The sequence below is a fragment of the Nerophis ophidion genome, linkage group LG15, assembly GCF_033978795.1.
Source record: "Nerophis ophidion isolate RoL-2023_Sa linkage group LG15, RoL_Noph_v1.0, whole genome shotgun sequence".
Taxonomy (NCBI): domain Eukaryota; kingdom Metazoa; phylum Chordata; class Actinopteri; order Syngnathiformes; family Syngnathidae; genus Nerophis; species Nerophis ophidion.
This window is the reverse complement of record NC_084625.1, coordinates 54355204-54367441: the sequence shown is the minus strand read 5'-3', so window position 1 is coordinate 54367441 and position 12238 is coordinate 54355204. Positions and strand designations below refer to the sequence as shown.

At 42.2% G+C, this 12238-nt stretch overlaps 2 protein-coding genes across 6 annotated transcripts in view; one reads left to right on the top strand and one right to left on the bottom strand.

Moving 5' to 3' along the window:
- LOC133569785 (WD repeat-containing protein 37-like) overlaps positions 1-2359 on the bottom strand; it is a 37127-nt gene extending 34768 nt beyond the window's left edge. For 2 of the 4 annotated variants that reach the window (XM_061922403.1, XM_061922406.1), the window contains exon 1: positions 2215-2359. The gene's annotated coding sequence lies outside the window, so the exon portion shown is untranslated. Of the gene's footprint in view, positions 1-1569; positions 1751-2214 lie in introns of those variants that run through there. The other 2 variants (XM_061922404.1, XM_061922405.1) reach the window with 2 other exon arrangements.
- On the top strand, positions 2039-12162 carry idi1 (isopentenyl-diphosphate delta isomerase 1). 2 transcript variants are annotated; one of them, XM_061922408.1, is made up of 7 exons: positions 2039-2158; positions 2557-2700; positions 5132-5304; positions 5369-5461; positions 5526-5656; positions 5720-5824; positions 11631-12162. In XM_061922408.1, exons 2-7 carry the CDS (start codon positions 2570-2572, stop codon positions 11841-11843), a joined length of 846 nt encoding a protein of 281 aa, XP_061778392.1. In that variant the 5' UTR covers positions 2039-2158; positions 2557-2569; the 3' UTR covers positions 11844-12162. The 2 variants fall into 2 exon arrangements, with proteins under 2 accessions (XP_061778392.1, XP_061778393.1); XM_061922409.1 differs by lacking the exon at positions 2557-2700 and having other exon boundaries at positions 2063-2158.
- Positions 12163-12238: the final 76 nt, after the last annotated feature.

Sequence of the window (12238 nt, the reverse complement as noted above, 5' to 3'; positions counted from 1 at the left end):
TCTTTGTTTTCTACTTGTCAACTGTCAGTTTAGCATCTTTGTTTTCTATCCGTCAAATGTCAGTTTAGCATCTTTGTTTTCTACCTGTCAGTTTAGCATCTTTGTTTTCTACCTGTCAACTGTCACTTTAGCATCTTTGTTTTCTACATGTCAACCGTCAGTTTAGCATCTTTGTTTTTCTACCTGTCAACCGTCAGTTTAGCATGTTTGTTTTCTACCTGTCAACTGTCACTTTAGCATCTTTGTTTTCTAACTGTCAACTGTCAGTTTAGCATCTTTGTTTTCTACCTGTCAGCTTAGCATTTTTGTTTTCTACCTGTCAACTGTCAGTTTAGCATCTTTGTTTTCTACCTGTCAACTGTCACTTTAGCATCTTTGTTTTCTACTTGTCAACTGTCACTTTAGCATCTTTGTTTTCTACCTGTCAACTGTCAGTTTAGCATCTTTGTTTTTTACCTGTCAACTGTCACTTTAGCATCTTTGTTTTCTACCTGTCAACTGTCAGTTTAGCATCTTTGTTTTCTACCTGTAAACTGTCAGTTTAGCATCTTTGTTTTCTACCTGTCAGCTTAGCATCTTTGTTTTCTACCTGTCAACCGTCAGTTTAGCATCTTTGTTTTCTACCTGTCAGCTTAGCATCTTTGTTTTCTACCTGTCAACTGTCAGTTTAGCATCTTTGTTTTCTACCTGTCAATTGTCAGTTTAGCATCTTTGTTTTCTACCTGTCAACTGTCAGTTTAGCATCTTTGTTTTCTACCTGTCAACTGTCAGTTTAGCATCTTTGTTTTCTACCTGTCAACTGTCAGTTTAGCATCTTTGTTTTCTACCTGTCAACTGTCAGTTTAGCATCTTTGTTTTCTACCTGTCAACTGTCAGTTTAGCATCTTTGTTTTCTACCTGTCAACTGTCACTTTAGCATCTTTGTTTTCTACCTGTCAACTGTCACTTTAGCATCTTTGTTTTCTACCTGTCAACTGTCAGTTTAGCATCTTTGTTTTCTACCTGTCAACTGTCAGTTTAGCATCTTTGTTTTCTACCTGTCAACTGTCACTTTAGCATCTTTGTTTTCTAACTGTCAACTGTCACTTTAGCATCTTTGTTTTCTAACTGTCAACCGTCAGTTTAGCATCTTTGTTTTCTACCTGTCAACTGTCAGTTTAGCATCTTTGTTTTCTACCTGTCAACTGTCACTTTAGCATCTTTGTTTTCTACTTGTCAACTGTCACTTTAGCATCTTTGTTTTCTACTTGTCAACTGTCAGTTTAGCATCTTTGTTTTCTACCTGTCAACTGTCAGTTTAGCATCTTTGTTTTCGACCTGTCAACTGTCAGTTTAGCATCTTTGTTTTCTACCTGTCAGCTTAGCCTCTTTGTGTCCTACCTGTCAACCGTCAGTTTAGCATCTTTGTTTTCTACCTGTCAACCGTCAGTTTCGGCTGCTTGCCGGCTACTCATCACCACTTCAAGATGGCGGCCCAATTTCTCGCGTCACAGCCGCCAATGCTGCGTCTACTTTTAACATGTCTATAACGCCAACCGCCAAAAACATTCAAACAATGTCTACTCTCACCACGTGCCGCTGACAGCTCACCGGATGTGACGTGGTGACGTCTCCGCTCTCAGGACGTTATTCCTTAAGTCTGCTTTCGATGTTTTAGTCAAGCTTTCTTCGACTTGAAACTGACTTCCGTGTATTTGTTAGACTTGAAACGGACTTCCGTGTCGCGGCGTGTTTTTACTCCAACCAATGAGCGCTCACGCTACTCATAAAGCAGCCAATAGAAACGCGGTGACGTAAGACGCAGTGCTCGTGTCGCGCTCCGCTGAATGTCTTCGCTAAAAGGAGACGGGAGATAATACATGAAGGTGACCAACACAGTTGTACACATTAATATTGAATGAAAATTCAAACAATCTAAAGCGCTTAAAATATTTGAGACGTCACGTATTTATTGTATTACAGTTGAAGGCGCAATGACTTCCGGTGTACGTCACGTTTTCACAGCCGACAACCAATCAGAGCTCACGCCACTAATATTTTTGCCAATAGAAGAGCGGTGACGTCAGACGCAGAGGGGAAGTAGACGCGCTCCAGTGGAGTCGAAGGCAAAAGAGGAGAAATGTCGGAAGCAGTGTTCAGCTGTCTCACACAACAACAAGTACGTCTTTACAGTCATGCTTCCTCAGTCCTCGCAATGTCCTTAAACGCTTATACTTGCCTTATCGGACGCTTGGGCGGAGCGGGTCACATTTGATGCAGTGGTCCGATGGCGTGTTGATGAGCAGAGTCGCTGGTAAAACCAGAAATGGAATTTTATCTTACACATTGTCTGCGAGTCTTCATAGAAATTGACCTAAAGCATTGCCGCACCAATGCTTACCTTATATATTTGCTGGTGTAGTCGTATTTCAGTACACCGTATATCACTCCAAATGTGAGTATATTAATGCTTGCATTGTTGTAAATACACCTAGTATTGCGTTGTGATCCAGACTTGTGAAGTCCATGCCAGGTTTTACCTCCAAGCACATGTTGAGGCGTGTGATTGGTTTGCAGTTGTGGTGACCTGATGGGGCGGGCGGTGTGGGCGGTGCTGCGGATGGTGGCCGGCCAGGGAGCCGCTGCATCAAAATCAAGCGCACCTGTTCGTGCTCAGGCAGCCTGTCCTCCAACGGTGACTTCTTTCCGGGCTTCGTCCAGGTAAGACTCCATTATGTCGCTTTTTCCTTGCCGAGAGTGACAAAGTGAGGTAAATAGCTTAAGGCCGAGGAACAATCCGTCTCTGTTTATGTTAGATAACTCCCTCGTCCTGTCATACTGCGTAGTAAGTGGCTGGGTCGATCCAGATGTCGACACCAATAGATCAGCAGCTTGTTAAAATGTTTTTTTTTGTTATTTGTTTACTGTTAACTGTTTTTGCGGTGTTCATACAGCGACATTGTCTTACTTGTGTATTTTTGCTTGAATTATTTGCCATTTGTTTAATTGGGATTATCATAAAAAATAGAAATCAAAGACAAAAATCATTCAAGGAACTTGATTTTTTATTTTATTTTATTTTTCAAAGTTGGCACGTTTACTTTGTACGAGGTCAATATTAAAGTTTGCAGCATTGCCCAGTGCAAACTTCCAAACGTTTGAATACACAGGTATTAAACCGTTTTACCTAGGTGTGTATGTCTTCCAGGACCTGGGGGGCCAAACCTCTCAAGTAAAACAAATATTTGGGTTGCTTTGATACTCAGGGGAACTTGCCTAATTTGGTTCAGTTTACATCAAGTACCTGCCTGTCCACCAAGTCATCCCGGTCCATTGCATCCTTCCATCCATCCATTTTCTAACGCTTATTCCCTTTTTTTGGGGGGGGGGGGGTCGCTGGCGCCTATCTCAGCTACAATCGGGCGGAAGGCGGGGTACACCCTGGACAAGTCGCCACCTCATCGCAGCCCATTGCATCCTAAAGAATCATATTTTCTACACCTAAAGCACTTTCGACAGCACGGTGCAGGAGGGGTTAGTGCATCTGCCTCACAATACGAAGGTTCTGAGTCGTCGTGGGTTCAATCCCGGGCTCGGGATCTTTCTGTTTGGGGATAAGTTGATGGGCAACACTAAATGGTCCCTAGTGTATGAATGTGAGTGTGAATGATGTCTATCTGTGTTGGCCCTGCACTGAGGTGGCGACTTGTCCAGGGTGTACTCCGCCTTCCGCTCGAATGCAGCTGAGATAGGCACCAGCGACCCCCCCGCTACCCTAAAAGGGACAAGCGGTAGAAAATGGATGGATGGATAAAGCACTTTCTTGCCATCCACGTAACCTTCAATGGTTTCTTCTTTGGTCAAAATGTTGCATGGATCTTGTTTTACAGACAGTTTTTCTGCTGCTTTCTGACAATCTCCTCAAGATGCGCCACTTTGTGGGCGCTTATTTACGTGCCTCCACCTCGACTGCTGTCCTGACTACTGAGGGATTAGATTCAAATTATTCGCTACTTTGTATTAGAAATGGCAACAGCCATGTGCTTGTAGGAGCCAGTCTGCCCCACAACAAAAGGACAGTGAAAAATTAGGAACTTATTGACTACAGCACAAAGGTACCAATGGTTAAGAAGAGTTGGTTTGGCCCCTTTAAGGAGACATCAACATACATGGTCAATGGGGACGCACAATTTGAGACCCAAAATGTTATATTTTCTGTGAAAGATTGGCCCCGTTTGTCGAAAGGTGTCGTAAAACTGCTAACCTCCGTTTATTCTTGAACCGGGATCAAAAACAGAAAAGTTTGTATAGTGAAGCTACATGATGTAAATATGAATAATGGCTTCCAGCCTGGACAAAATCCCAATTATAGTGAAGGTGAGTAGACTTTGAACACAATATTAAGTACTGTATGTCAAACAGAACAAAGAGGTAAATATTCAAGCATCCTCGTACCAACACGCTGCTCTGCCAACACACACACACAGAAGGTGCTCTCACAAATGATCAATAATCACACAAATCCTTAACTTTAACAACCATATTACTACAATAATAAAGACTAAAAAGGGGTAATATCCACATCCAGTACAAAAAGCTAACATCAGTGTGCACTTGAAAGAGGGTCCGCTGAACAAGTAGAAGTTTTCACTGCTGCTGTGAAAAAGGTCTGCTTTGGCATACTTTTTCAGAAAAGTGGGTTGTCATCAGTAATAAAAACTTAGTGCGATAGGAAGCCTGCTTCCTCAGTCTCTTCAATACAAGCCAGCACAAAAAGTCTGCCAGTGGGACACAAAATGAATGAAGTGAGGCATGTTTGACTCAATCTAAATGTTTTTATACTGGAAAGTTTGCACATAGATTCCACTGCACTAATTGTATCATCATGACTGAGCAGCCACTTAACTTGTGTGTAGTTACACAACATTTACACGTGTGTGCGCGGTTCAGTGCAATAGAAGCTTCAAAATAAAAGCATGGTGATATTAACCTGGATTACCACCGCTGCAAACATAAATGCAGCCGACTAGCGGCTTCCTTTCCCAGCGTTGTCGTCATTTGTCTGCTCGGCAGTAGGGATCCCTCAGCAGTTTCACAGAACATTCTGGGGTGTAGAGCATGTGTAGCAATGCCTCTCGTGTGTGTGGCGCAGTAACAGCAGGCGGCCGCAGTCTTCAGCCAGCATGCCTGAGATCACCATAGACCACCTGGACCAGAAGCAGGTGCAGCTGCTGTCTGAGATGTGCATCCTCATCGACGACAACGACCAACGGGTCGGCGCCGACACTAAAAAGAACTGCCACCTCAACTCCAACATTGACAAAGGTGACTTGTAGGTCTCATCTGGTGTCCTCCTCGTAGTCTGTAGCTAACCTCTCATTGTGTGCAGGCTTGTTGCACAGAGCTTTCAGCGTCTTCCTCTTCAACAGTGAGGAGAAGCTGCTCCTCCAGCAGCGCTCTGATGCCAAGATCACATTTCCAGGTGTGTAGAAAAGAAGGAGAGGTTGCCCGTGCTCCAGAGGTCTAAGTCGTGCTCTGGCTTGCAGGCTGCTTCACCAACACGTGCTGCAGTCACCCCTTGCACACAGACAGTGAGCAGGACGAGAGCCACGCCGTGGGAGTGAGGAGAGCTGCTCAGAGGAGACTGCAGGCAGAGCTGGGTATTCCCATGGAGCAGGTAAGAGTGGCAGAAGCAGAGGGGCAGGTTGGTCTGATCCAACTGACCGTTGGATGTTGGCAGGTAACCCCCGATGAAATGACCTACCTGACTAGGATTCACTACAAAGCCCAGTCAGACGGCGTCTGGGGAGAGCATGAGATTGACTACATTCTTTTCATGCAGAAGGTAGGCCTGAACTCCAAAAGTGTCAATGGACTTAGACTTGCTCACAAGACGTTCTGAAGTTGACTTTTCAAGGTCTGTTTCTACGACGCCTTGTCCGTCCAAACTGGTACCTGAATCCACATGTGCCTGACACAACATAGGACACACGAGGGATGCAGACCGGAGTAACAAACTCTAACATACTTCAATAAAACATTTTTAAAACAGGGAAAACATCCTTACATTTATCTCATCCAGGAAGTCACTTGCTGCGTCATCATCCACGCCAGCAGATTTTAACTCCAACCTGGAAGGGCTCTGATTATGCAAAACCAACTTTTCTACCTGATCGTGTCTGCAAACAAGCCCTTTGGAATTTGAGACCTTAGTGACGTATTTTGCCTTCGTCACGTCAGCAGATACCTCCATTAAAGTAGAGGTTCAACCCAAGCAAAAACCTCCATTAAAGTAGAGGTTCAACCCAAGCAAAAACCTCCATTAAAGTAGAGGTTCAACCCAAGCAAAAACCTCCATTAAAGTAGAGGTTTAACCCAAGCAGAAACCTCCATTAAAGTAGAGGTTTAACCCAAGCAGAAACCTCCATAAAGTAGAGGTTTAACCCAAGCAGAAACCTCCATTAAAGTAGAGGTTTAACCCAAGCAGAAACCTCCATAAAGTAGAGGTTTAACCCAAGCAGAAACCTCCATTAAAGTAGAGGTTTAACCCAAGCAAAAACCTCCATTAAAGTAGAGGTTCAACCCAAGCAAAAACCTCCATTAAAGTAGAGGTTTAACCCAAGCAGAAACCTCCATTAAAGTAGAGGTTTAACCCAAGCAGAAACCTCCATTAAAGTAGAGGTTTAACCCAAGCAGAAACCTCCATTAAAGTAGAGGTTTAACCCAGGCAGAAACCTCCATTAAAGTAGAGGTTTAACCCAAGCAAAAACCTCCATTAAAGTAGAGGTTTAACCCAAGCAGAAACCTCCATTAAAGTAGAGGTTTAACCCAAGCAGAAACCTCCATTAAAGTAGAGGTTTAACCCAAGCAGAAACCTCCATTAAAGTAGAGGTTTAACCCAAGCAGAAACCTCCATAAAGTAGAGGTTTAACCCAAGCAGAAACCTCCATTAAAGTAGAGGTTTAACCCAAGCAGAAACCTCCATAAAGTAGAGGTTTAACCCAAGCAGAAACCTCCATTAAAGTAGAGGTTTAACCCAAGCAAAAACCTCCATTAAAGTAGAGGTTCAACCCAAGCAAAAACCTCCATTAAAGTAGAGGTTTAACCCAAGCAGAAACCTCCATTAAAGTAGAGGTTTAACCCAAGCAGAAACCTCCATTAAAGTAGAGGTTTAACCCAAGCAGAAACCTCCATTAAAGTAGAGGTTTAACCCAGGCAGAAACCTCCATTAAAGTAGAGGTTTAACCCAAGCAAAAACCTCCATTAAAGTAGAGGTTTAACCCAAGCAAAAACCTCCATTAAAGTAGAGGTTTAACCCAAGCAGAAACCTCCATTAAAGTAGAGGTTTAACCCAAGCAGAAACCTCCATTAAAGTAGAGGTTTAACCCAAGCAGAAACCTCCATTAAAGTAGAGGTTTAACCCAAGCAGAAACCTCCATTAAAGTAGAGGTTTTAACCCAAGCAGAAACTTCCATAAAGTAGAGGTTTAACCCAAGCAGAAACCTCCATTAAAGTAGAGGTTTAACCCAAGCAAAAACCTCCATTAAAGTAGAGGTTCAACCCAAGCAAAAACCTCCATTAAAGTAGAGGTTTAACCCAAGCAGAAACCTCCATTAAAGTAGAGGTTTAACCCAAGCAGAAACCTCCATTAAAGTAGAGGTTTAACCCAAGCAGAAACCTCCATAAAGTAGAGGTTTAACCCAAGCAGAAACCTCCATTAAAGTAGAGGTTTAACCCAAGCAAAAACCTCCATTAAAGTAGAGGTTTAACCCAAGCAAAAACCTCCATTAAAGTAGAGGTTCAACCCAAGCAAAAACCTCCATTAAAGTAGAGGTTTAACCCAAGCAGAAACCTCCATTAAAGTAGAGGTTTAACCCAAGCAGAAACCTCCATTAAAGTAGAGGTTTAACCCAAGCAGAAACCTCCATTAAAGTAGAGGTTTAACCCAAGCAGAAACCTCCATTAAAGTAGAGGTTTAACCCAAGCAGAAACCTCCATTAAAGTAGAGGTTTAACCCAAGCAGAAACCTCCATTAAAGTAGGGGTTTAACCCAAGCAGAAACCTCCATTAAAGTAGAGGTTTAACCCGAGCAGATACCTCCATAAAGTAGAGGTTTAACCCAAGCAGAAACCTCCATTAAAGTAGAGGTTTAACCCAAGCAGAAACCTCCATTAAAGTAGAGGTTTAACCCAAGCAGAAACCTCCATTAAAGTAGAGGTTTAACCCAAGCAGATACCTCCATAAAGTAGAGGTTTAACCCAAGCAGAAACCTCCATTAAAGTAGAGGTTTAACCCAAGCAGATACCTCCATAAAGTAGAGGTTTAACCCAAGCAGATACCTCCATTAAAGTAGAGGTTTAACCCAGGCAGATACCTCCATTAAAGTAGAGGTTTAACCCAAGCAGATACCTCCATTAAAGTAGAGGTTTAACCCAAGCAGATACCTCCATAAAGTAGAGGTTTAACCCAAGCAGAAACCTCCATTAAAGTAGAGGTTTAACCCAAGCAGAAACCTCCATTAAAGTAGAGGTTTAACCCAAGCAGAAACCTCCATTAAAGTAGGGGTTTAACCCAAGCAGAAACCTCCATTAAAGTAGAGGTTTAACCCAAGCAGAAACCTCCATTAAAGTAGAGGTTTAACCCAAGCAGAAACCTCCATTAAAGTAGGGGTTTAACCCAAGCAGAAACCTCCATTAAAGTAGAGGTTTAACCCGAGCAGATACCTCCATAAAGTAGAGGTTTAACCCAAGCAGAAACCTCCATTAAAGTAGAGGTTTAACCCAAGCAGAAACCTCCATTAAAGTAGAGGTTTAACCCAAGCAGAAACCTCCATTAAAGTAGAGGTTTAACCCAAGCAGATACCTCCATAAAGTAGAGGTTTAACCCAAGCAGAAACCTCCATTAAAGTAGAGGTTTAACCCAAGCAGATACCTCCATAAAGTAGAGGTTTAACCCAAGCAGATACCTCCATTAAAGTAGAGGTTTAACCCAGGCAGATACCTCCATTAAAGTAGAGGTTTAACCCAAGCAGATACCTCCATTAAAGTAGAGGTTTAACCCAAGCAGAAACCTCCATTAAAGTAGAGGTTTAACCCAAGCAGATACCTCCATTAAAGTAGAGGTTTAACCCAAGCAGATACCTCCATAAAGTAGAGGTTTAACCCAAGCAGATACCTCCATTAAAGTAGAGGTTTAACCCAGGCAGATACCTCCATTAAAGTAGAGGTTTAACCCAAGCAGATACCTCCATAAAGTAGAGGTTTAACCCAAGCAGAAACCTCCATTAAAGTAGAGGTTTAACCCAAGCAGATACCTCCATAAAGTAGAGGTTTAACCCAAGCAGATACCTCCATTAAAGTAGAGGTTTAACCCAAGCAAAAACCTCCATTAAAGTAGAGGTTTAACCCAAGCAGAAACCTCCATTAAAGTAGAGGTTTAACCCAAGCAGAAACCTCCATTAAAGTAGAGGTTTAACCCAAGCAGAAACCTCCATTAAAGTAGAGGTTTAACCCAAGCAGATACCTCCATAAAGTAGAGGTTTAACCCAAGCAGAAACCTCCATTAAAGTAGAGGTTTAACCCAAGCAGATACCTCCATAAAGTAGAGGTTTAACCCAAGCAGATACCTCCATTAAAGTAGAGGTTTAACCCAGGCAGATACCTCCATTAAAGTAGAGGTTTAACCCAAGCAGATACCTCCATTAAAGTAGAGGTTTAACCCAAGCAGAAACCTCCATTAAAGTAGAGGTTTAACCCAAGCAGATACCTCCATTAAAGTAGAGGTTTAACCCAAGCAGATACCTCCATAAAGTAGAGGTTTAACCCAAGCAGATACCTCCATTAAAGTAGAGGTTTAACCCAGGCAGATACCTCCATTAAAGTAGAGGTTTAACCCAAGCAGATACCTCCATAAAGTAGAGGTTTAACCCAAGCAGAAACCTCCATTAAAGTAGAGGTTTAACCCAAGCAGATACCTCCATAAAGTAGAGGTTTAACCCAAGCAGATACCTCCATTAAAGTAGAGGTTTAACCCAGGCAGATACCTCCATTAAAGTAGAGGTTTAACCCAAGCAGATACCTCCATTAAAGTAGAGGTTTAACCCAAGCAGATACCTCCATAAAGTAGAGGTTTAACCCAAGCAGAAACCTCCATTAAAGTAGAGGTTTAACCCAAGCAGAAACCTCCATTAAAGTAGAGGTTTAACCCAAGCAGAAACCTCCATTAAAGTAGAGGTTTAACCCAAGCAGAAACCTCCATTAAAGTAGAGGTTTAACCCAAGCAGAAACCTCCATTAAAGTGTTTACCATGAATTGATGAAGGTGAACTCCGACTTAAACAAGTTGAAAAACTTATTGGGGTGTTACCATATAGTGGTCCATTGTACAGAATATGTACTGTACTGTGCAATCTACTAATAAAAGTTTCAGTCAATCAATCAAGCAGAGGTTTAACCCAAGCAGAAACCTCCATTAAAGTAGAGGTTTAACCCAAGCAGAAACCTCCATTAAAGTAGAGGTTTAACCCAGGCAGAAACCTCCATTAAAGTAGAGGTTTAACCCAGGCAGAAACCTCCATTAAAGTAGAGGTTTAACCCAGGCAGAAACCTCCATTAAAGTAGAGGTTTAACCCAAGCAGAAACCTCCATTAAAGTAGAGGTTTAACCCAAGCAGAAACCTCCATAAAGTAGAGGTTTAACCCAAGCAGAAACCTCCATTAAAGTAGAGGTTTAACCCAAGAGCTTTGCGTAAGGAAAGGAAATGATCAAATATTCCATTTCCAATTCCACTTTCGATTCTGCTTAACGATTCGGTTCTGTAACGGTTCTCTTATTAATTCTTATTTGGGAAAAAAAGGTGGCGTAGCATCAATTCTGTGTTAGGGCTACAGGAACACAGGACACATTAGTTTTTTTCTACAATTACTAAGTTTATGTAATAAACTTACAAAATGAGTCCAAAAGAAGCAACAAACCATTTGATTATGTCGTTATGAAAGAGTATACATTGAATGACTAACTATCCTAATGGTTAGTTGATGACGTGGTACAAGCTGTCAGGGGGCGGGACATAAGACTTAAATACGATGGAAAGTAAGCACATCTCAACATACATGCTGGTGTTTTACCCACAGAGCTTTTATTCACTTGTAGTCACTAAGTTCCTTATTTGTCTCTATTGTCTTGTTGTGGGGCAGACTGGCTCATACATGCACATGCATCTTCCACTGTGGCCGTGTGTAGTTGTAACTTTGGTCAGCAAGTGATCCTGAAGAAGATCTGTAAAGTAACATGCAGACTAAAGAAGTGCTATGACACATGGTGTAGACCACAAGGAAGTCTTTACATGTTGGATAATGACCTTTTTAAGTCGATGATGTCACATTTCCACCAGTTGTTTTCTGTGCTTTTATTGTGAAATAATCATTCTCTACCACCTTGGAACATGTACAGTGGTGTGCTAACTCGAGGTGCAAAATGGCAGGCTAGGGGAGGCTGCTTGGTTCAAAGAAGAACTCCAGAGCACCAACAAAGGAAATAGTCCAGTGGTTTATACTTCACTCTACTGGAGAAAACCAAACAACCCCATAATTAGTTCTCTTTTGTGACAAAAATTAAGAATTGCCGACTGACATTATGGACCGTGTCCCTCTAGGACGTGGATGTGAGTCCAGACCCCAATGAAATTCAAAGCCACTGTTACGTGAGCAAAGAGGAGCTCCAGGAGATGCTGGACAAGGCCGAGCGTCAAGAGCTGAAGATAACTCCCTGGTTCAAACTCATCGCAGAGACCTTCCTCTTCAAGTGGTGGGACAACCTTCACAACCTCAAACAGTTCATGGATCACAACAACATCCACCGCATGTGACTCAGACCTCCGTAAAGGTACTTTGGTACTTGTGTGTAGCACCACTAAGGTGAATGTTTGGAGAACTTCCAACTTCAGGAGGACTGTGATCATGTGACACTATTTGTGCTGTGGGATTGTGTGACAGAATCTCATTTGCATAATTGGTCTTCACCCAAAACTCTGAGTGAAAGGGTGAAACTCACATTGTGGGGAATTTTTTAAATAAATGTTTCAAACCTGTTGTCAAGACAAACGGAAATCTGTGATATTGCAAGTAAACTGTATACATGTTTGAAATCAACCTCACCATGTATTAAATCCACAGATTGCTATGAAATGGATTATCTTGCAAGTTATTCTCATGTAGAAAAATCACTTATTTGGACCCATTTTCTGAATATTGCCCATATTTT

What these genes read in the sequence shown, in the direction of transcription:
- idi1 (XM_061922408.1), top strand. Translation starts at nt 2,570, where the DNA reads ATGGGGCGGGCGGTGTGGGCGGTGCTGCGGATGGTGGCCGGCCAGGGA. An exon ending in CAACTCCAACATTGACAAAG is followed by an intron (nt 5,305 to 5,368) that starts GTGACTTGTAGG and finishes CATTGTGTGCAG; the next exon opens with GCTTGTTGCACAGAGCTTTC. An exon ending in TGCCAAGATCACATTTCCAG is followed by an intron (nt 5,462 to 5,525) that starts GTGTGTAGAAAA and finishes TCTGGCTTGCAG; the next exon opens with GCTGCTTCACCAACACGTGC.